General features: G+C 41.8%; 4 protein-coding genes across 5 annotated transcripts in view; 2 read left to right on the forward strand and 2 right to left on the reverse strand.

The window, feature by feature from the left end:
• Positions 1–118: 118 nt before the first annotated feature.
• Positions 119–13,043, reverse strand: LOC135340315 (rap1 GTPase-GDP dissociation stimulator 1-like). Its single transcript, XM_064536633.1, has 14 exons — positions 12,858–13,043; positions 12,501–12,620; positions 12,055–12,180; positions 11,439–11,591; positions 10,742–10,870; positions 4,006–4,131; positions 3,031–3,144; positions 2,491–2,702; positions 2,307–2,364; positions 2,039–2,167; positions 1,804–1,944; positions 1,234–1,359; positions 926–1,060; positions 119–337 (listed from the first exon to the last, which is right to left on the reverse strand). The coding sequence occupies exons 1-14, from the start codon at positions 12,916–12,918 to the stop codon at positions 225–227; spliced, it is 1,743 nt and encodes a 580-aa protein (XP_064392703.1). The 5' UTR covers positions 12,919–13,043; the 3' UTR covers positions 119–224.
• Positions 5,513–8,468, forward strand: LOC135340319 (uncharacterized). Of its 2 annotated transcripts, XR_010396305.1 has the most exons (5): positions 5,513–5,673; positions 5,729–5,845; positions 6,066–6,186; positions 6,758–6,874; positions 8,259–8,468. XR_010396305.1 is itself a non-coding variant. In XM_064536636.1 (4 exons), exons 1-4 carry the CDS (start codon positions 5,604–5,606, stop codon positions 8,366–8,368), a joined length of 414 nt encoding a protein of 137 aa, XP_064392706.1. In that variant the 5' UTR covers positions 5,513–5,603; the 3' UTR covers positions 8,369–8,468. The 2 variants fall into 2 exon arrangements, 1 of the variants encoding a protein (XP_064392706.1); XM_064536636.1 differs by lacking the exon at positions 6,066–6,186.
• A 37-nt stretch (positions 13,044–13,080) lies between the features above and the next one.
• Positions 13,081–23,382, forward strand: part of LOC135340314 (helicase domino-like) — a 34,729-nt gene continuing 24,427 nt past the window's right edge. Inside the window, exons 1-11 of the mRNA XM_064536632.1 lie at positions 13,081–13,310; positions 13,617–15,108; positions 15,296–15,436; positions 16,126–16,306; positions 16,808–16,887; positions 17,497–17,693; positions 17,773–18,053; positions 18,341–18,430; positions 18,566–18,675; positions 18,849–19,062; positions 19,461–19,648. Of these exons, the coding sequence (XP_064392702.1) occupies positions 13,633–15,108; positions 15,296–15,436; positions 16,126–16,306; positions 16,808–16,887; positions 17,497–17,693; positions 17,773–18,053; positions 18,341–18,430; positions 18,566–18,675; positions 18,849–19,062; positions 19,461–19,648 (2,958 nt within the window). The 5' untranslated portion in view covers positions 13,081–13,310; positions 13,617–13,632. The remainder of the gene's footprint in view (positions 13,311–13,616; positions 15,109–15,295; positions 15,437–16,125; positions 16,307–16,807; positions 16,888–17,496; positions 17,694–17,772; positions 18,054–18,340; positions 18,431–18,565; positions 18,676–18,848; positions 19,063–19,460; positions 19,649–23,382) is intronic.
• Positions 20,408–23,132, reverse strand: LOC135340317 (uncharacterized). The gene is made up of 4 exons (XM_064536634.1): positions 22,990–23,132; positions 22,713–22,831; positions 21,338–21,556; positions 20,408–21,105 (listed from the first exon to the last, which is right to left on the reverse strand). The coding sequence occupies exons 1-4, from the start codon at positions 23,045–23,047 to the stop codon at positions 20,698–20,700; spliced, it is 804 nt and encodes a 267-aa protein (XP_064392704.1). The 5' UTR covers positions 23,048–23,132; the 3' UTR covers positions 20,408–20,697.

The raw sequence follows: 23,382 nt of genomic DNA on the forward strand, positions 1-23,382 counted from the left end.
TAACCCTTCACATGTATAATTATTTAAGAAGGGGCTTCCTCCCCCCCAAGAAAAATCATCTATGCTCGAGCTACTGAGCTCTGGGCTGTCAGCCATTTTAATCAGAGCCATTGTCTAGCAAGTTACTCAATATAAATAGACACAAGATCAGCTAGGGATCACACACATGAACAGCTAAGTCAACAATGAATTTCAGTCTAACACATGAAACATTAGACACTAGTTCATAATAATAATTTTGCAGCTATTGAGCTAATATCCTGATTGCTGTGTTTTGTGAGTTCACTGAGCGAAGATGCCAGTTCTTTGTTCCCTCTCATCTCCTCCTTCAATTGATCTGCAAAGTAACGCAAACAGATTAATATACAATACGGTATAGAGGGTAATTTTCGTGGGGCTAAATATTCGTGGTTTTCGTGGTTGAAGGTCTGACCACGAAAATATTACCCACGAAATGTCTCGATATTGCTAAACCACGAATATTTTGTTCCCCGAAAATTACCCGCTATACGGTAATAGACAGGGTAGGGTATTGTGTTCACTCATGAATATTCATGAGTTTTATTCTGTCAGCTTTTTCTCTTTTGCAGGTTCAAAGAAGTCTGATATGCTTATAAAGTAAGAACGCCACGATTATAAAGATGCATGAATGAGACAAGAGGGCATCAAAACCACGAACTTTTTAATTGAATAGAGCCCTCAGTTGAAGATTCCTGGGTCTATCCATGCTAAGAATTGACGCAAGAAAACTCCAGTAAAACTTGTCTGATACTCCACTAAAAATATAGCGAAAAATATCGCGGCCTAACCTTAAGTCGTTGATGTTATCACATGATAGGGTATATATAATGACAGTGTACCAAACGCATCAAATTATAATATTATAATTATACACAGACATAATATATGACACAACTTATATTACCGTGGTCACATGCCGTGAGAATCTCCATCAGACGTAGTGCATTGCTGACAATCTCTGGTGCTGATGTCATCAGCACTTTGCTGAGCCGGAGTGGTAGGTTAACGTCAGTCACACAAAGGGCGGAGTGAAGAGCATCTAGAAGAAGAAGGGGCATAAGACAGTGTTGTTTTTATGCCTTGGTGCGCATATATAGTGGTGTATCAATCAGTCTTATACCCTTTCAGCCATGGATACAACCTATACATGTACCCTTTCTCTCAGGTTTTCCCAGTGCTCAAACGAGAGGTGCAATGAATTTAGATACTCACCATTGTTGAGGGTTGCCAGTAGGTTGAGAGCTATGAGTCCCTCATTGGTCATCACGGTGTGCTCAGAGTCGAGCAGTCCACACACCCACGGCACACCACCTTCACTCACCACACAACGCATCACATCTGCACAGATGCTTAGGGTATAGCTATAGTGACATCTACGTAGCTACATGTATACCATTAATTTTACATGTAGATCAAACTGCATGCATGGCATGTACATGCATGCACATGTGGCTACTGTACATACTGGAGTCAGGACACCTGCTCGTTTCAGTGTCTGCTCAGTACTACGTACGTACCTGCAGATTGGGGACAGCCAGTTTAAGGTTACTATTATACTAATTGCTCATGAATAGTTCAATGGTGCTAGGAATTGACGCAGAGTGACCATTGCGATAATCACACCCACACCCACACACCCACACACCCACACACACCCACACACATGGAGAGCTTCTTTTACTAGCTGAACTGCATTGAACACCGATGCAAATTTGAGCGTAGGTGGAACAGTATACCGTAACCTTAAGGCGTATCCGTATTACATGCACCCCGGGAACTCACCGCTGTTGTGACAGTTCTTGACAATGGCTGCCAATAGTCGACTTCCCTCCAGCTGTATGTGGGCAGGACCAACAGCGGAGCACACCTCACACACTCTCTTCACCCTCTCTGGCTGGGACACAATGTACGAGCAGGTGGCAGCTACACGGGATAATGATCACATGACTGTAAGTCTACAGAGATTAAGTTTAGTAGTCCTGAGACACATAATTATACATGTAAGAAAAGCAAATACCTTGTCCATCTACGAGTAGTCTGAGCACTCCCAGAGCCTTGAACCAGACGTGGGCCAGAGAGGAGGTGGTGAGCAAGGACAGGACTCCTTCTACCACTCCACACGAGAAGAAAAATTCCTTGTGGGTAGCTGTATATAGGAGGTACACTGTACAGCATACATTTCTTTGTAGCAATAATTATTTATGTATACGGAAGCGCTGTTGCTGAAGAATTATGAATACACTGTAAAACTGTGAAATGAACAAGCTGTTACAGTAGCAGCTCACCTGGTAATGAAAGGTTTCTGAGAGCACTCAATGCCGAGTGGTGCAGCTTCCCCATCATCTAGTCAAAGGGAGAACATGCATGTACACCATACATTAGCTCGAAATAATTCTAGTTAGTTTCTTACATGTACATGTATCATTTTCAGTAAAGCTCGATTGTATATTATTAGACAACTTGTTTCACCTCTTTGCTCTCTTCTTCCTTAAGCAGTTCCACCAGACGAGGGACCACACCCCTCTCCACGAGTACCTGACAGTTGTTCTCACTTCGTGCCATGTTGGCTAGTAGTAGTGCCGCGTTGGCCCTCTGTTCTTGAGTGGAGGTGTGGCCCTTCAGACTAGCCAGGGCAGAGGAGAGCACATTTCCAGCCTTGAATAGAGACTCCAGGCACTGGTCTAACGAGGGAGGGAATACGCTGGGTTTTGTATGTCTATGGTACAATAAACTATTAGAGTGCGTACATGCCTATACATGTACGTATTTACTAATGTGTATACCAATATCGTTTTAGCTTATACTCCTAATAACCTTATTACAAACTGGCCAGGTATGTTTGCTTCCGACAAATATAGTTGCTCTTTGCATTTAGCTACGCGTACAATAAACGAATGCGCACCTGACTCTCAGAAATGAAATTCTTATATAAAAGGGATAGTATATAGTAGCCGAATGGACCAAATGGAAGGTACATTGTACGTGTACAGATGATGTCATGCGACCAACCTTCGGCTAGTAGAGTGACGATGATGTTGCTTGCCTTCTGTTCTGCCTCTACGTCCATTGGGACCAGGAGGTGGTCCACACACTCGGCAGCAACCACACCCCTCTTCAGAGAATCTGTGCAGTATATAGCACATTAACAAAGTTGTGAAGAACTTAAAATTATGTATAATAAACAAATAAGTAAAGACCGACCAATTACACTGTAAGAGGCATACTCATGCATTCTAACAGCGTACATGTACATGTAAGCTGAGCACTATATCCACAGTTATGCATCAGCAGCATGGGCCTACTTATTTATGTTATGATCTTGGAAAAGCTCCCTATGTCGTGCAAGTACGCAAGCTTTTCAAATTGAGCTCAATCAATTCTGAATGAGAAAAGAAATCGGTGGAGGCACCAAAACTTCATGTCACTCGAGAAGCTACATGTATACTTACATGTATATACTAAGCTCACATGTACAATTCAATACTTTTTTACATTTACATACAGGGAATGGTGCAACAGAGTAGTGGGAAATGATATGATGACTGTTACTAAAAAGGATGTTGAAAGTTTAAGTTCCTATACTGTACATGTAGATCTTATTAATGGCTGCTGCTCTCATAAAACAGAGCAGCTTTTCAGACTCTTGCAGCTATCAATAGCTGGGGTTATGTGCAGAGCTACTAAGTAGAGTAGCAACACTCAGTGGACAAGTTTTGCTACGCACTCTTCTGAAAATGTGAGTAGAAGCCTAAAACAGCTCTTACTTGCACTTCATTGATCATTGAGCAGTATTTAGTAGTCTACACACACAGACACACAAATACACTACTGTATACCTCGCTAATTGCACATGCGCACACTGAGGCATAATAATGGAACATGCATGGGAATTTTGCATTGTAATTATATTCATAGAACTCTGATAACCACAAACAAGTCAAACACCCTGAAGGACTATTGCTGAGCACACACAACGTAGCATACCATTCTTGTTGACGAGTACTTCGAGTGTTTCTAGCACATTCTCCAGGAGGTCCACCTCCCCCTGAGAGCAGCGGGGAAGGAGGATCGCTAGGGCCGAGGGGAGAGGAGAGGGGCCACTCAGTTCAGCTGCATTGGGGGGGGGTACATAAGGGTTAATAAGCAATTCAGGATAACACAAGCATTCGTCGATATTCATAGGCAATACATTATACCTGTACATGTACATGTACATGTACTTGTTACACGAGGGTCGTATAAATGTACATGCACCTATACAGTGATGGCAAATCCCATAACGCTGGGATGTCACATTGACAACTGAAGCTCAAGCACTTATGCATGCACAGTAAGTCCCACTCAGCTTACTATAATATGCTTTGAAAAATAGCAGTCAACATGCAGTTAACTGTGCATGGCAGTACAACATTAGTCCCACACCACTTGAAACGACTGCTCAACCATGCACTCATTAACTACAATAACACAGGGTATTCGACTTGAGTGGTTATAGTAAATGGGTTAATGGCTTTGATGAGGTGAATCCCACACAGCTATAGCATACTATTTTAATGTTTGTCGGCTATGTGGGTGACGTACATGCATGTATACATGTACATGTACCTATACAGTGATGGCATAACTCTGGGATGTCACATTGACAGTTAAAGCTCAAGCAATAAAAAACACTACAGGTGCTTATGCCTCGGTGGATGTGTCAAAGCTATATATAACATAAAGCTACTGATACACATGATATCATGATCGATGAACATTTTTGCTTGCTGCATGCATGCAGAATCACGTAAACTGGGAAATAATTGACCATGATTGTTGCTAAAAAGGATCGATGCCAAAATGCAAAAATTAATGGCTGCTGCAGAGCCTTGCAGCTCTTTTCTCACTCTTGCAGCTACAATAGCAAGTGTTTTAGTGTAGAGCTAACTACTAAGTAGAGTATAGCAACACTCCATGGACAAGTTTTGCTACGCACTCTTCTGAAAAGGCTGCAATGGCATTCCAAGTAAGCAAAACTAGGCGTAACTCGAGAACTAAGCATTATTTTGCAAATCCACAAATTAAAATCCTAGAAAACATGACTAGAAGCCTATATAGAAACTCTTACTTGCATTTCATTGATTCTTGAGCAGCTGTAGCAGTCTACACAGACAAACACACAAACATGTACACTACACTGTACAAACTTCGCTTGCGCATGCGCACTGAGGCATAATTAAGTGGGAAGTTACACATTAAGTCCCACACATTCTTGTGCTTACTATCAGCAATTAATCAGTTACCGTGGCAGTACACAACTTGAAACGACTGCTCATCCATGCACTCCATTAGCTACAACAACACGAAACATACATGTAATGTAGGGGGGGTTGGGTAGCTAGTGTATTCAACTTGAGTGGTTGTAGTAGATGGGTTAATGGCACTATAGCTTTGATGAGGTGAATCCCACACAGTATACTATTTTAATGTTTGTCGGGCTACGTATGTGGTTACGATCTGATAAACAGTTTGCAACTATAAAACACAAGATCTCAAGCTACATGAGGTATAAATTATCCACTTGAACTTTGAATAAAAAAAAAATGAAGACAACTCTCATTCTCTTCGGTATCATTGTGGCGGCAACCCTTGTGTCAGCTGCACTGCACGACCGTAAGCTAGATATATGTAAGCATGATTTGTGTAGCATGTACTAACACTTTTGCAGGAAAGGCACTATCACAGAGGTATGTGAACATGATTCAACAAAAGTGTTGTAGTCATGGCTGGGCATGTTGCGATGAAACGGCAGAAGTTGAAGCTGACAACACACTGCTCCGCCAAGGTACAGTGCACATGCATCTTACTGATATACAACAGTAACTACCGTATTACTAGAATGTTTGGCGAGCATCAAACATACTTATACGAACTTTGCGACCGTTGATTACTTTGTAAAAACGAAATCGCAAAATCTAAACTAGTATTGGTAAATAATGTTCGTAAACTAGTATGTACAGTGTACATGTAAGCATGATTTGAGTAGCATGTACTAACACTTTTAGAAAAGGCACTATCACAGAGGTATGTGAACCTGATTCAACAAAAGTGTTGTAGTCATGGCTGGTCATGTTGCGATGAAACGGCAGAAGTTGAAGCTGACCGTCAACACACTGCTCCGCCAAGGTACAGTGCACATGCATCTTACTGATATACAACAGTAACTACCGTATTATTAGAATGTTTGGCGAGCATCAAACACAATTACCGTATATCTTCTAATTTATCGGACTTCTAATTACCCTGGACACTCATTTCGGCAATTTTCGTTGTTCTAACACAACGGACACTCCAGTGCTTCATTTGTTCTAAATATCCGGACAATACCTTGAAAAGTTGAGGTACATTCAAAGACGGCAAGTACGACTTAAGAGTGCTGCAGTTATAGACAGCTTTGAGTAGCTAGTTTTAGATAGCTAGTGCAACTATTCAGTCGCACACTGTTCTATTAAACTTAGCTAGCTCGCATGCAGCTGCTTGTTTGTTCTAATTATTCCGGACACTTCGCATGCTCTGTTCCAATTATACATGGACAATTTCCAAAATAATTATTTTTTGCTGTCCGATAAAATACGGTATTCGAACTTTGTGAACTTGTAAAACAAAATCGCAAAACCTAAACCAGTACTGGTAAATAACGTTCGTAAACTAGTATGTAAGCATGATTTGTGTTTTTTTATGATTTGTGAATTTGCAGGAAATGCACTATCACAGAGGTATGTGAACATGATTCAACAAAAGTGTTGTAGTCATGGCTGGGCATGTTGCGATGAAACGGCAGAAGTTGAAGCTGACAACACACTGCTCCGTCAAGGTACAGTGCACATGCATCTTACTGATATACAACAGTAACTACCGTATTATTAGAATGTTTGGCAAGTATCAAACATAATTATGCGAACTTTGCGACAGGGAAACTCAAAGAGTGGGTAACGATCGACGATGGTTGGTGTTAAAAACGATCTATGCCAAAAGTTCAGGTGTAAAATTAATGGCTGCAAGTCAGCAGAGCTTCGCAGCTCTCTTCTCACTCTTGCAGCTACCAATAGCTAGCGTTCTAGTGCAGAGCTAACTACTAAGTAGAGTAGCAACATTCGGTAAACAAGTTTGGCTACGTGCTCTTCTGAAAAGGCTGCAATGACATTCCAAGTAAGCAAAACTAGGCATAACTCGAGAACGAAGCTTTATTTTGCAAATCCACGAATAAAAATCCAAAAGAACATGACTAGAAGCCTATAGAAACTCTTACTTGCCACTTCATTGATCCTTGAGCAGCTGTAGCAGCCTGACTACACACACACACACACACACACACACACACACACACACACACTACCGTATATCTCGCTTGAGCATGCACACCGAGGCATAACTATATAGACTGGCCTCTCTTAGAGCTATATACAGAACCTAAGATACAAAATACGTATTTATGGGTATTCCTAAGGTACAATGCATATATATCCTTATTAAATACCGACCTTTAGTCCCACACTAGAGTTGTTACTGGTTGGGAAATTTGAGTACATGTACATGTAGGGTTAATGGACTTCTTCTGAGATGTAGCTAAAATAGGCCAATAGGATGGTTTACGTTGCCATAAATTAAAATGTGTGGGACAATACGTGTTATATATCCACTGGAATGAAAATGGCTTGTTACCTAAGCTACCTCACTTTAGGTACAACTATAGCTAACAGTCTCAAAACTATTGAAAACGAACGGCAAACTTGTCGGTATAGCTAATTGTATCCAGTGCTATATAAGCTTCTTGCTGCATGTACGTACTAAAACTTGTCAAAGCAGTGAGCCCCATCCATCTGTCGTGCCCTAGCTTGTTAACAAGTGTCTAGCTTCTTTTTGGCTGTGTAGATCTAGTGTAGATCTAGTACAAAAACAGTTCACCCTCAAGGCAAGGGAACACAGTAAAAACATATTCATTACAGTACCATAAAACATGTTCAATAAAACGCATCTTTTGAACATACATTTCTACCATTTTTAACACTAAAATACGATGATGCATCTCATACAACATGCATAAGTGTTTTTGCTGTGAGTGTAGGGTATTAAACCCCACTCACGCAGTTGCAAGTACTATACACACGGAGTACGTTTGACTGCAAAATGTCTCATACATACATATACATAAGACGTTCTAAAGCAGAGAGTGAAACTGACTTTGTTCTAATTTACAGATACAGCAGACATCGCTAAGGAGTTAGACATGGAAACAGTTCGTTGCTGTGAGGACGGTACCAAGGCTTGCTGTGACGCACTTTGGGCCGTAATACGCACTTGGCACTGACACTAATGTACATTTTATTGACATTATTTTATAGCTATAGTAGACGATTATGAGTTTATGCATGCATGAGGACTTTTTTAACTGATTATTATGCTAGCAATCAATATATCAATCGACTCTGCACGAAGCTAAAAGTGGCACACACAGTTTGTTATGAAAACTACAGACTGGTCTCTCTTAGAGCTATACAGAGCTTATAAGATACAGAGTGCATATTTAGGCATTCCTGGGGTGTATCCTTGTTAACGACCTTCAGTCTCACACCGGAATTGTTACTGGTTGGGCAATTTGAGTACATGTACGTGTAAGCTTTTTCTGAGATCTATAGGCCAAGAATGGTTTACGTTACCATAAATTCGGGTGTACAATGTAGTGGAACGGTAAGTGGTGTGATTTATACCCTATAGCGGGTTATTTTCGTATGATGGAAATTTTCGTATAATTTGTATCAAAGAGCATCGTACGGAAACAGGGTTATTCTACCTTCTACCGCAGTGGATTCGACGTCACTATCCTGAGCTGTACGAAAATTAAAAATACGAAATACAGTAGAACCTCCCATAACGAACCCTCCTACTAGAGTACAACCTAGCTGTGGTACGGATTGAAATCACTATCTACATGTAAGTACACAAAAGCAAACTATCACAAGCGGACCTTCTTGATTCTGGACAGAGGACAGACTTCGTGCTCAATTGACCAATTCTGTGCAAAACTGCCTATTTTAACGGACAAACAGGAAATCACACCCACATTTTATGTCCAATATGGTATAGAGGTCGTTTGTAATGTTATTGCTAATCATACTGCTATACTAGCATACTGCAAAAAATGAAAGCCAGTTCCTTAGCTTCTTGAACTAGAAATACAGACCATAATTTTATGAACATACTATATCTAGATAATTTTTATGGCTCTAAATAGTAGTTTGAATGAACCTCCCACCGGAGGACAAAGCTCTGCTCCCAAACTGTCCTTTATTCGGAGGCTCCACTATATTCAAATGGGTCGTTTGTAGAAAAATTTTCACATATACAGTATCCACTGGAATGAAAACGGCTTGTTACCTAAGCTACCTCACCTTGGATACAACTAGCTAACAATCTCAACAACTATTGGAAACGAACAGCAAGCTTGTCGGTATACCTTGTATAGCCAGTGTGCTAGACTTCTTGCTGTACATACTAAAACTGTGTCCTTGTCCAAGCAGTGAGCCCCACCCTTTTTCCAGCCTTCTTGGTGTTTAGTGAGCCCCACCCATCTGCATGTCTTGCCTTTGTCAACTAGTGTCTGTAGCTTCTTTTCGGCTGTGTATAGATCTAGTATAAAATAGTGTGCCCTCAAGGCAAGGGAGTTTATAAGGAATGCGGAGTTTATGGTAGTTAAACCTCACCCAGTTGCTATGATAATTATACAGACCCCGCGTGGGATATATTATAGCTACAGGATAGGGTGAGTCCCTGCGTATACTATAATTTTGTCAACTATGTACGTATAGTCACATCTATGACAAACAAACAATGGGAGGGAGCACTCGGTTCAGCTGCATTGCGTGAGGAAGTACATGAACCATCCATCACAAATATTACTCCATATATAATAATAGAGATACAGTGTATGTAAGCTAACTTAAACTATTATGAGCGCATGGAAGCTGGCCAAGCAGCAAGCAACAGTAGCAAATACAATTAAAGTAGACAAGAGGCATGCTGAACTTCTGAGATGCACTGTAGACTATAGGACCACTAGAAACTTGGCTCCTGGTATGTTCTGGGACTAGGGGCAAAGAAGCAACAACTTCACAATCATAATTCTAGCTTTCTACTTTAGTGACCCTTTTCCATTGTTCCTGGTATGGGTTCACTTTAGCTGTAAATAAAGGCCGTGTGTAGCAACTAGCAATATCCCATGCAGCCAACATGCAAGTTCAAGCTTATTCGACAACAAATTAACTCTGTCACTATTAAAACTACACAACTATTAAAACAATAACGTGTTGTGTGAAAGCTGTAAACGCAGTGCTATGGCATCCAGGGACTAAGCAGACTCAGAAATTACAAACAGACAAACAAACTAGAGCACTGAAGTGTGTGACGTTCATCAGATACGGTTAGTACTAGTGATGAGCCTATTAAAACTCATGGTGAAAATGACTTAATTGCTAACTGGGACAGTTTTTTTGTGCCTACGTGTACTATTATTAACTAACTTTTACGATCAAATGATTTGTTGTTCTTTGGTGATTGAAAAAATTAATAGTGTGTCCTATCAATTTTAGCTAATGGTCAACCAAAGTGTTGTTTGCCCAAATATAATTATGGCTGAACCTTTACAAATGTGTACACTGTAATACCTGCACCAAGGCAGGCTCACCTTGTTCGAGTAGCACGGAGACAGCCTGTAGTGCCATGTCCAGTACACTCTCCTCCTGGTCGGGTACGGACAGCACAGAGGAGAGACCGGCCAGAGCATCCAGGGAGTTTAACTCATTCTGCAGCTTCTCTAGGGGCGGGGGGGAGGAGGGGATAAGCAATATCTTCCTGGAGACAGGTGACTATGAAAGGACGCTCTCAATTGAATAGACTGTCAAGAATCTTTTAAAGGGTTGCCAGAAAGATTTTTGAAAAGACGGCCTCACAATAATTCAGTGAGGTTAAGATTAGAGCATATAACATAGACTTTTTTAGTGCTAGAAATTTTTGCTGATGTGTGATACAAAGCTATAATGCTAGTTATAAATTAAGCTGCCCTTATAATACAGAATACCGTATAGCAGATTATTTTCGAGGCTCCAAATTTTAGCGGTTTTCGCAGATTGACCAGATATCGAACATTTGGGAATCATTGTTTACAAATTTTACAAAGTTATATTCATGAGCAGGCCCATTCCGTGCTTTCAGGACACATTATTACTTCTGTATTGAAAGACCTCTCTACTATAATAGGCGTGTGGTCATTTCAACCTCTATCCTCGAAATTAAATGCGCAGAGTGTTTAGTTTGCAATCTGCGAACATTTAGTGCCTCGAAAATAACCTGCTATATACGGTAGAGGCTCAACTCATACTAACCATTGTCATTGGCGAGGTTCAAGATGCATCCACATGTCACACACTTGACTTTGACGGACTGACTGTCAGCTGTAGTGGTATCCGCACACCTTGTCAGCTGAGCAATCAGGAAGGGGCATCCCCCAGTGACCAGAACCGCCTCTCGGTTGGAGTCTAAAATAAAGGCACAGATTTCATGCAGTTACTTTAAATGCATCAAAGGAGTTTGATCACGATTTACACAGCGCAGCGAAACGTGCTTTGCAGATAGTGTTGGCCTCGAATTTGCCTTCAACCTGCTGAGTAAGCACTTTTATATCACTCTTGCATTCTTGAGCGTTTGTACTACATTTCCTTTTAGTATTATGAATCGTAGTAGTTTAAAAACTTCATTGCTGTACCTGCTGTATTAAGACAGGAGTAAAAGAAACAAGGAAAGTGCAGCAACAACTGGAAGTTTGTGACTATAAATCTTAGTTTCTGGCTCATTGCTTCGAGTATGACTATGCTACTCACTTTCTAGTGCCACCGAGTATTGACCGACCTTTGACAATGTACATGCATAATGGTGCCCAATAATAATAATTACATGTATATTACACAAGTATAATTATTATTATTACTACCGTCAACTCACCATGGTCAATGCAAAGGTTGCCCACGGCTCTCATGGCCTGCAGTCTCACATCTGATTGATCGGAAGATAGTAGAGGGACGATCGATGGGAACACTGTGCACGTCTCAGCAACACTTCGAAACTCAGCTAAGGAAAAGAAGACACTATTCATTTCGTGCTATTACATTTCGAAAATTAAGTAGTTATAGCCAGCATTAAATGTGCAGGGTTTGAGTTTCCCACACTTTCATGGAAATAATAAGTCAAATGGAGTCTGAACCATTCACATGTACAGTACAACAGATTGTTAAAACTATGATTATACTTAAGTTACACGACCTATCCTACAAGAAGTTTTCTTGAACCGAGTACAAAGCAAAAAGTAAAAATGTTACCACTTTAATACAAAACGCTCAGTGTAAAAACAAATTAACATGTATAATTATATGCAGTCAAATAATAATTACCTTTTCTTCCTAGTGTTGCAAACACTTCACATATCTTGGCGGCCAGTTCGACGTGTTTGTCCAGCGCTGAGAGTAGCGACCTGCACAGAGTGGCCTCATCATCGTCAAGACTCTCAGCATCTGTGAACGAGATCGAGAGGAAGATGAAGTAATCCTAAACCAGCACACTCGCTAGCTTCTTAACGTACGTCTTCGAAACAAAACGTTATGCCATTCTAAATATGCGCCACTTGGAAATTTTGCCAATAATTTATATAGTAACGTAATTATTTTGTATTAACATTAACATGGGACGCCTTTTATTGTTATGGTATTACACGTACACATAGCCTCATAATAGATAAATGCTGAACTCACCGATTTTCTCTAAAGTAGACTCCAATATTCTCTCCACAGTTGCTCTATCTGCAGACTCCATCTCTGGCTAGGCTAGGCTCTGTAAACTGTAACTGTATGATACACATGTACGTGATAGGAGAGGTTGTGTGTGGAGCTAGCTAGCTAGCTCGGGAGGGGCATACTAATTAGCAGGAAAGTGTGTGGGTGGTAGGCATGTCATTAACCAATGAGACCCAGCCTTCGAAACCATGCTCTCATTTAAGATGGCGGACGGTCCACTGCTGTGATGAGAAGACATTTTGCAGTGTATCTCCTCGCAAAGACGTTTGGATCGGTCGCCAGTGGCTGTTTGGAGCATATTTGAGCACTCTGTATGTCGTATGGTGATTGACATTGACTTTTAGCAACATTTGGAGCTTAAAAATTGGCAAAACTAATTGCTATGGATTTTTGTTGCTGATTTATTTGCAGGTAAGCTTTTAAGCTTGATTACATGCATACTACATACTGTATGCTTTGAAAAAGCCTTGCGTCAGTGAATTGATGATATTTTTTGCACTGCATAATTTTTGACAAAGCCCCATATTTTTGCTGGTTAGACTTTCCTTATTGTGTGTGCATCTACTTAACAATATTATTATTGCGCAGTGCACATGTCTTGTGAAGGATGTGTATGTAGCTGCAAATGTGTCGATTTTATGTTTTGTAATTTGCCACTGCAATGTGATGTGCACTAAATGGAAATCATTCATATTTTCATACACACACCACACACAGTATTTAGATTTGAATTATGGCCCACAAGCGAACTGCGTCTGAAGACCTAGAGTCCTCTCCCCCTGCCCTCAAGCAGCCTCGACTGACGGCAACTCCTCCCATTAGACCCTCGTCTCTGCCCACGCCCCAGTCATTTGTCCCTACACAACGGCCTCCTTTGCAGCACATTGTCCGACCGCCTGGTGCCCCACGTACCTCGTTAGTCAACATAACGACAGGGGTCGTCCCCCCAATTGCCCCCGTTATGAGGCCTGGGATGCTGCCTCTACAAGCATCACCAGTACCCCTGAGAGTGCCCGCCTCATACAGTGCCAGAATTGGAATAGGATCCCCTACCGTTCCAATTATGTGTCCGACCATAGCCCCTCAAAGACGACCCCTCCTCTCTACACGCGTGATGACTCCGAGTCCCATTCCGTTGATCCCCCCACCTCCATACTCCGTTTCTATGGTGATGCCACCAGCCAGTGAGAGTCCGCAAGAACAAGCCGAGAACAGTTGCCTGTCACCTTCGCAGTTTCTTTACCACCCCGCTACTCTTCAGTCTACACCTACTCCCTCCTCCACCACGGCTAGCCCTACTGTTGTCACGTCAACCGTAGCGACGTCTTCTGATAGCAACAGACAACCAGTGTGCACGTCAGCTGCTGCCACAGCTACTGTCATTGTATCCAAAGGGAAAGAAAACGGAAAAATGAATATCAAGGATAAACGAGCAAAAGTATTGAAAGCCTTCAAGAGGAAATCTGCAACATTGAAACTGAAACATGAGGTGCAGCTAAAAGAAAAGTTCTTTTTGGAAGGGGGCGGTAATTTGATGGAATTTATTTCGTGGAAGAAAAAGCCTAACATCTTACGAGATCAGTATCTTGATAAAAATAAGCTAGAATCCGGAGGCGCTGCTACAAACCAAGACCAACTCCTCTCCCCCAAAGACATGACTCAGAGCTTCACACCTCGACGAACATCGGCAGAGGAACTGCTCAAGGAATCACTGAAGCAACCACTGAAGCAACCACTGAAACAACCGAGTACACTAAAAGCCTCAAAGAGCCCGGAGAAATACAAGACTCCTCCCAGCACAGCTCCTACGACTAACTCTTTGTCAACCATGATTCAAATCCCACTCTCAACCGTTTCTCCTGCCAGTATTCAGATAGGGACACCCAAACAACTAACCCCCGCCTCTCCTAAAAGTGGTAACTCGTTCCAGACCCCCTCACCGCGACCGTCAACACGCGCACAAGCCTCGTTCAGTTCGGTGTATGAGAGCTCACACGAGGACATTGTTATGCGAGCAAGACACGAAGCTGACGTTAAGAAAGCCATCGCTGAGTTGAGAAGAGAGGGCCTTTGGTCGGCTTGTCGTCTGCCCAAGGTGGTGGAGCCATCGAGAAAGAAGACTCATTGGGACTACCTGTTGGAGGAGATGCAATGGCTAGCCACTGACTTTGTGAATGAGAAGAGATGGAAGATTAATGCCGCAAAGAAGGTGAGTTGTGTGCATCTACTGAATAGAGGTGACGATGTGCACTTGAATTGTAGTGTTATATATACATTCCATGTACAGATGTAGATTGAGTGACCGCAATATTACAAGTAGTACATGTATGTACTAAGAGAGATACATTTCGTATGCTCATGGTTTTACTGTATCCCCCTCCCTCCCTCCCTCCCAGTTGAGTCGCAGTATAGCCCGCTACCATCAGGAGAAGGAGATGCAACATGCTAGAGCCGAGAAAGAGGACCAATTGAAACTCAAGAAGATTGCCTCTACCATTGCCAAGGAGATCAAACACTTCTGGGACTCTATTCAGAAAGTGAGTAGTTCCATGCCCTCTGGCTATAGCCCAAACTCGTTGAGTGTCACAGAAAACTGTACAATGATGCATGTGTATTACATGCTTATTATAAGCATCCATCAAAATGCTTACAACGTTTTTTCTTTCAACAAGATGGTTCTTCTTACCATTGTATGCTGCTTGGCACAGTCATTTCTTCTGTTTTCACCTTTCAAAAGTAGCAATACTAACTAGATGCTTGCTCCTTCTAGCCTTAAGAGAGCTATCAGAACTAGAACTAGTACTAGACTTAAAGAACCAGCTACAGAACTAGTACCAGCACTAAAACATTGTCCAGCCAATTTGTCAGCACAACCAATCACTGCACTAAATGGTCGGTAAAGGGTCGACTGCCGACCGTTATAATAAGGACTGATGCACATACAGTTAGTGTACGTATCTTTAAAATTAATAGCGGGGTGTAACGTGTTATGTGCCTATAACTTGTAATTCCGTGGCTGTTTCCAGTACTCTGTCATGTGTCTTCATGCAAATACGGTGTTTGCTCAAAGCTGTAATAGATTTGCTTCTGTCCAAGAATTCATGTACGTTTTTTTCTAATTTCTGATCTAGAAAGATGTGTCCTGTTGCGTATGTTCTACATGTACGTGTTTAGACTAATCTCATCTGAGACTTGAGATAACCAACTTCATTTTCCGTGCCCCCAGGTGGTTGAGCACAAGCAGCAGGTGCTGCTGGAGGAGAAGAGAAAGAGAGCCATGGACCTACACCTGGACTACATTGTTGACCAGACCACCAAGTACTCCAAGTGGCTGGTGAAGGGTCTGGCCTCCGCGACTAGCTCAGCCGAGCCCTCACTACAAAGTGCAGCTAGCAGCTCTCTAGATGGTGAGTCAGCAGTGGTGTGGTATTTCTTTAACAGTAATACATGCATGCATGTACCGTAGTGCTAGAAATGTATGCGTGATCCAAACTAAATAAATGCTATTTATGCGAGTGAACTACACGTCGTCAAGGCAGTAATTGCACGTCGTTAATGTACATCATTGATTCGTTAGACTTTTTACCTTTTGTGTGAGCATGCAGTTAACTGTAACTGTTACAATGACAACCTCTGGCTAATTTTGGTTGCATTCGTGACAGTTGTATTTGAACGTTTTATAGGACTACTTGTATATGTTGTGTTTGAGGGACCAGAAGCACTATTCCTTTGTTTAGGAGATATCCTTTCATAGAATGAATATCCTTATCTAGATCTAGATGTCCACTGACTCAAAATTATGCTGCAGTAATCACTGTACATGTACAATGTACGTACTCTACTTGTACACGGTCTACATTGTATAGTTCACCATGTTTACACATTAGTGTGTGATATTCACGCTGCAGAGTCGGATGATTTTGTGGCTGGAATGGAAGAAAGCGATAACGAGGAGACCATCGACAGGGAAGAAGAAGCACTCAACCAGGTACACAATGTACAGTGCGTCTCTACAGCTGCATTTGCTTACTGTATCTAAACAAATATTTCGCCATCTAAACTCGTCATAAATTATGTCAGGAGTGCACTCCTGATTATGTGTATAGCCTGATTCAAAGATACTCCTTGTCTCAACATTTTGTCAATTTTGTGTCCTCCTTCTCCCTTTCCTTACATGTATGTTCTAGATGATGCGGAGTTGGAAGTCCTATAAAGCAATCACTTCTTACGTGTAGTTATTCTTTGCTTACGTGTACATACATGACTTGTACATGTCAGGGTTTCATACAGGATTTTTAGCTGGGAGGGGGAAACGTTTAATTGAGGGGGGTCTGGGGGTCCTCTCCCGGAAATTTTTTGAGGAATGGGTATCTGAGGTGCAATTTGGGTTTTTTGTGTGCTTCAAACCATACATTGTTACTAGTCTATAGTTTATTGATGAGATTGTAGACATTTTTAAGGAGAAAAGTCATACATTTTTATTATGACATCATAAATTTTCAGATTTCTAGGGGGGGAAATCTCAGGGCGCCCCCCCTCTGTATGAAACCCTGCATGTACATTGTTAACCCACGCACCCATGCCTGCCCATCTCCAGGAGGGTGTGGACTACGGCTCGGAGCTGAGACAGCTGCAGAACGAGGCAGATATACCACTGGACCAACTCCTGGACAGTCTTCCCCCGGAGATGCTGGCCAGTGGGGATTTCCCCACCCCCACTCCCAGTGTTAGTGATGAAGCAATGGAAGTAGAGGCTCTTCCTGCTGATGATGCAACTGTCGAGAAACCAACAAGGTATTTTATTTATTGGGGAGCCCTTAATAAATTTTTTTAGCCATGTGCATTATTTATACCTGTTGTTTTTGTATTTCAGCCCCCCCGAAGAGTCTTTGTTGGAGAAAGAGCCAGCTGGTGATGACGACAAAGCTGCTGATAGCAATGTTGGTGACGCTAGTGTTACCAGTGACCCTTGTGAGCGTGTAGGTGTTACTTCTGGTGAGGGTAGTGAGAGTAGTGCCAGTCGTGAGGGTGGTGATGCGGAGGAGTACCGTGCTAGTGGTGACGAGTGTGATGAGGAGGGGACCATATCGGAGCAGGAGGATCACGAGGGAGAGCAGGACCACCGGACAGAGATGGACGACCTGGCTAAGGAAGGTATAGTGGAGGAACACATGTGATACATGTACAATGTACATGTACAGTAACTTATACATGTAATTATGTGGGTATCCACTGTACGTGAGTACACCGTGTGTACCATGGGTTTTCCCGTGCAGTGATGTGCAATAATTAGCCTACATGTACATGTACCGTGCCAAAATACCCTTTGTGCAAGAACTTCGAAGCAAAGGATCTGTATTGTAGAAGATGACCTGCTTATAGAGTGACCAGGTTTTGTTGTAACATCTGAAACTCAAATGGTAAATTGACCCTCTGCTCAGGTGAGCTTCCGCTGGAAGACCTGTTGGCCAGGTACAACCTGCAGAGACAGTCTGACACACCGGAAACCGATGTGGAGGAGCCAAGTGAAGGTAAACATTTAAATGACACTAACGTCCAATGTAACTAGACAATTCGTACATGCACTTGTGGAGGAACCAAACATTCCCTACGAGTACTATGATTATGTCTTGCCATTGATCCCTACATGTATCTTATTTGTGCAGGCACTAGTCCAATGGATACCTCAGGAAGTGCGTCCGAGGAAGAGGGGGCGGAGTCAGAAGAAGAGGAGGCTGGACTGGAGCTGTTGGTATCAGGGAAAAGCCTCGAGGAAGTTAGTAATAGTGTAGAATATCTACATCTACCATGTATTTACACTACTGACTAGTATTCAGTTTCAAAAAGTCAATTTTCGGAATAAGAGTTTCCGTAGCCTCGATTCTAGCCCGCATGAGTGTTTCAGTAGCTGCATAATGACCCATTAATATATCTTGCATCCCCCCACAGGCGTTTCAGACTGAGGCTGGTCTCTCTGACGTGGCTGCCGTGGCCAAGCAGTTTCAGCCCAAGGGCATTACCTTGGCAACAACGGAGGTGAAGACACCAGTACCGTTCCTCCTCCGTCACACACTGAGGGAGTATCAGCACATCGGACTAGACTGGTTGGTTGCCATGCACGACAGGAAACTCAATGGGATCCTGGCTGACGAGATGGGGCTCGGTGAGTAGGCGTGGTTTGTGTCTAGCGGGAGGGCCATCATCCAAAGCACATAGATTGTGTATACAAAATGTATGTCTTTGTGCTATTTCACCTGGCCCAGATCATGTCCATATATTCACTGAAACATTTGTCATTAGTACTGCATGTTGCTGTATGCGTGCTGTGCAATGGTTCTCAGCGAAACAGTTCGATTGGGCAATTGTTTGTAGTACATGTACATATACGCAACATAATTAATTATGCCGTATTCGTGAGCTTGAAGATTCAGTAACTACAGTACATGCAGTTCACTTTCACTGTCTCATAATTATAACTTACTTGTACATGTAGGAGGTAGAAACACTGAACACTTGAGGCTATTGCTACATGTACATGTACATACACGATAAACCCCACAGGCAAGACGATCCAGACGATCGCTCTCCTCGCCCACCTGGCGTGTGAGAAGGGCAACTGGGGACCACATCTCATTATAGTGCCCACCTCCGTCATGCTCAACTGGGAACTAGAACTCAAGAAATGGAGTCCTGCCTTCAAAATACTCACCTACTTCGGCACCCTCAAGGAGAGGAAACAGAAGAGAGTGGTGAGTCTACACACTAGTAGAGAATGGTCTGGATATAGCTACAGTACATGTACTAGGCAGCTGTCCACACCATCTTCTGCTTTATTTTTATGTTGAATACGTACTGTATTTCCTTGATTAAACGCTGTGGGAGAGTGTATATTTCCTGAGGTTCCCAGGGTGTGGTGTTTAGGCTACCGTCACTGGCGACCAAGTGTTCAGTATTTTAAGGAAATACGTGTACATGTACGGTTGGTAAATTTTTTATCATGAGGTGTACTGTTTTGATTTTTGGTACTAATGCGATTCATGTTGTTTTATACCGTATAGCGCGAAATTTTCGAGGTACTTATATTTCGTGGATTGGCCTCTAAAAGCATTTTCGTTGCACAATGTTTGCAGAATGACTGCTTACCGGAAGCCACGCCTTAAATCTTTGCACGTTACAGCTAATTAAAGAACAATTTTCATGGACTTAATTTTCGTGTAGGATTGCTACCCACGAAATCCGTGAAAAATTAAGCCCCTCGAAAATTTCGCACTATACGTTATTCACTCACCCACTCACATGTACATGTATTAATACAACGTGTATATCGATCATAATGCGGAGAGGTTGTACTACAATAGTACATGTGGGTTCAAACAAAGTTCGATTACTACTAGTGTGCAGTGTATGGTATTCCATCCCTTGCCTTCTGGAATTGGCCTGTGCTGATGATGACGTCTGGCTCCACCCCTTTCAGCCGTGATTTTTTACTTTGTTTATATTTACATGTACACTGTAATAATTATGTTTCGATCATCAATTGTTTAATAGTCAACTGACAAAAAAAGATCCTCAGTTACGTATAATAATTTTTAACAATACTACAAAAAAAAGGTTGTTCTGAAAGATATAACTTTTACAGTGTAGGATCGACTCATGTATATTGTACGTGTGTTCATGCAGTGCTGAAATTACTGTACAGTCAGCCTCTAGTGCTAACACATCTATATACAATGTACATGTAGTTGTGTTTCTCTACAGTTTCTAGTGCTAACAAATCTATAGTTCACTGTTGTGCAGTCTAGTAATACTCGATATTCTCAATGTTGAGCACATTTGTCAGCATGATGGTCATGTCTCTGGACAGAGCTGTGCGATAATCATAGCTGGCAAAGTGACTCCCATTCACTCCAATCTCAAACCCAAACTGTTGTGCCACTATCAGCATCTCAAATGGCTCTCCAGCTATGAACGGCATACCCCCACTCGTCTCTCCAAGCTCCACCCCATTACATAACGGCCCGTACGTATTCCTGGTGACTGCCTGAGGGTTGGAACTGAATTTGGCGTGGAGGACTAGGCTAACTTTATTCCACTGACAGTTCATCTCTCGGGGGAGCATTGGGAGGAGGTCTATCTTGAAATCTCCACTGCTCGGAGCAGTAGCCTTTATGTAGACCACTCTGCCCATAGAGAAATCTCTGAGTACCTGTACAGAAGTTTATATAATAATCATTACTGTACCTTGGGAAAGACCCCACCTGATCACAAGTCACAACATGAGTTCTAGTGAGATGCATGTATTGTGGGCTTTTAATTAACGAATGGCAAACTGGCCTTTCCAGCTGGTGTTACATCATAAAGCGACAAGGTAGACCCTTTGCTTGCAATTAAGTGATGACTATGTATTGTATGTTAGCGTAGGTTGTCACACAACTTACTTTTCCTACACTGAATTGATCATTCCCACATGTAATGTTGTTTACACTTGTAACAGGTTGTCGATGTGCAAATAGGTGGTGTTTTCCATTGACGTAGACATCGTATCCATTTTGTTTAACTTCAACCACTGTGGTCCATTCCGTTTGGGAGGGGTTTAGGTTAGAGAGCACCACTTCAGTTTGCCATATCCCCCCTAGCTTTGTGTTCATTCTAACATGCTATAGTATAAAATTGAATATGTAATTTAGACATAGATACCGAATGCACATGTGCTAACTGATTTAGATCCCACTTTTCATTGGCTGCCTCAGGCAAGAAGTTTTATCTATAAAAGCAGCAAGCCTTAGCAACAGCTTTATTTTTGAAAATGTCCTGTTTTGACAAGCTAGATGATTTCTGCTTCTCTGCTAAATAACCTTTCATTGGCCTTCTTCAACATTGGAATGGAAAACTAGCGACTCCAACCTTGTGCAGGAAGCACTCTGCAACAAATGAGCCCAGCCTCCTCTTTTCTCTGCACTCAAGCCCCACCCCCAGCTCAGTAAACTGTTCTGATATGTACGGCTAGCTAGCAAGGAACAGCTTGCAGCAATGCTACAGTGCACTATCGTTCCCAAAAAGACACAGGAGTCTACTGTTTGAAACATGGCTGCAGGATAGAAACAGAAGTCAGGAGGACGAAGTTGACAAATGCTACAAGTTGAAGACATGCTTTCATGCTTGTGACAATGGACCCAGAACTGTTATAATCATTGGCTCTTAGTGTTCCTCATAGAGACAAGAAAAGATACTGGTGAACCCTACCATCAACCCAGCAAACGCTATAGAAACTGGTAGTGAAAAAACTGAACAGCCATAGCTAATTATCATGCAGCTAGCTACAGCTTTGTTATCATTTCTGTGCATTCAAAAAAATTATACTTGTACTTTATACCCTCAAGCTTATAATTCCCTGGGAAACTATGAGATTATGGCTCATAATTCCCTGCTAAACACACACAAGTGGGATCTAAATTATAATATGCTATGGAAAAGGACTGTTACTATACATTCGTTCATATACATTGTACATACCCCTTCCATTTAGTATACATGACTCAGGGTGTTTTGAAGTAGAGGGGGGGAAATAAGGCACGTGGAGTGTGTCACCGGCTAGGGGAACTCAGGAGCATGCCCCCCTGGAAAATGTTTGTTAATTAGGTGGTCTTAGGTACGTGAATTCTGGTGGGTTTTAGGGTCGCCTTTGCATACTTAGCCATACAACTAGTACCTGAATGCAAATTGTAGCCGCTCCTGCATGTATGCTATCTTGAGTAATGTAATTTTAATTGCACTTGATACTCAATTCTCGAGCATTATGTTTTTGCAACTTACATTTGATCGATGAAACACCACTAATAGTACGTTTGGGTAGTTAGTCAACACTAGTTCAGTCCCTTCCTTGTGCTTACAAAACACAGTCATTCCAGGTCCAAAGTTTTGAATAGAAATTGCTGTGCAATTAATTATGTGACAGTTAATGGGTACCAAATTAGAGATGGTGATGTGTCCAGTTATTACTATATTTGTGGCATTCTAGATATTGGCCCCCTACATGTATGTATTATTGATCCCAGTTATTTCTAAGCATAATTCCCCCTACGTAACTTACCATGGATACCCGTACAGATTAGTACAGCTGTGATAATAGTGACCAAGGTGTACTGCATAGTTCTTGTTCTATATAATTATACTTAGGCTTGACTAGCTAAATTAGTGACGTTTATTTTCTTATATCTTACACCATTATTCATTTATTATATGACATACGTATTTCATTTCTGGTCATAAAAATTGATTATGATGTTGTGTCTTGCACTGGAACAGTGTAGTAAGCAAGTGTATATTCATTGTTCAGTTTTACGTATCTTTAGCTAATGATTGACGTATGTTGCTACATGAATAATTTTATATGCTTACAAACAATTAGGGATAATCATACCTCTGTGTATAGTGTGTTCTCAATTCTGAAATTACTGTACAGTTTCTAGTGCTAACAAATCTA

Source organism: Halichondria panicea, chromosome 8 (genome assembly GCF_963675165.1).
Source record: "Halichondria panicea chromosome 8, odHalPani1.1, whole genome shotgun sequence".
NCBI lineage: Eukaryota > Metazoa > Porifera > Demospongiae > Suberitida > Halichondriidae > Halichondria > Halichondria panicea.

What these genes read in the sequence shown, in the direction of transcription:
- LOC135340319 (XM_064536636.1), top strand. Translation starts at nt 5,604, where the DNA reads ATGAAGACAACTCTCATTCTCTTCGGTATCATTGTGGCGGCAACCCTT. An exon ending in GTCAGCTGCACTGCACGACC is followed by an intron (nt 5,674 to 5,728) that starts GTAAGCTAGATA and finishes ACACTTTTGCAG; the next exon opens with GAAAGGCACTATCACAGAGG. An exon ending in CAACACACTGCTCCGTCAAG is followed by an intron (nt 6,875 to 8,258) that starts GTACAGTGCACA and finishes TCTAATTTACAG; the next exon opens with ATACAGCAGACATCGCTAAG.
- LOC135340317 (XM_064536634.1), bottom strand. Translation starts at nt 23,047, where the DNA reads ATGCAGTACACCTTGGTCACTATTATCACAGCTGTACTAATCTGTACG. An exon ending in AATCTGTACGGGTATCCATG is followed by an intron (nt 22,832 to 22,989) that starts GTAAGTTACGTA and finishes TTAATTGCACAG; the next exon opens with CAATTTCTATTCAAAACTTT. An exon ending in TGGTGTTTCATCGATCAAAT is followed by an intron (nt 21,557 to 22,712) that starts GTAAGTTGCAAA and finishes TTTATACTATAG; the next exon opens with CATGTTAGAATGAACACAAA.
- LOC135340315 (XM_064536633.1), bottom strand. Translation starts at nt 12,918, where the DNA reads ATGGAGTCTGCAGATAGAGCAACTGTGGAGAGAATATTGGAGTCTACT. An exon ending in CGTCACTCTACTAGCCGAAG is followed by an intron (nt 2,703 to 3,030) that starts GTTGGTCGCATG and finishes CTCCCTCGTTAG; the next exon opens with ACCAGTGCCTGGAGTCTCTA. An exon ending in CAGAAACCTTTCATTACCAG is followed by an intron (nt 2,168 to 2,306) that starts GTGAGCTGCTAC and finishes TCCTATATACAG; the next exon opens with CTACCCACAAGGAATTTTTC.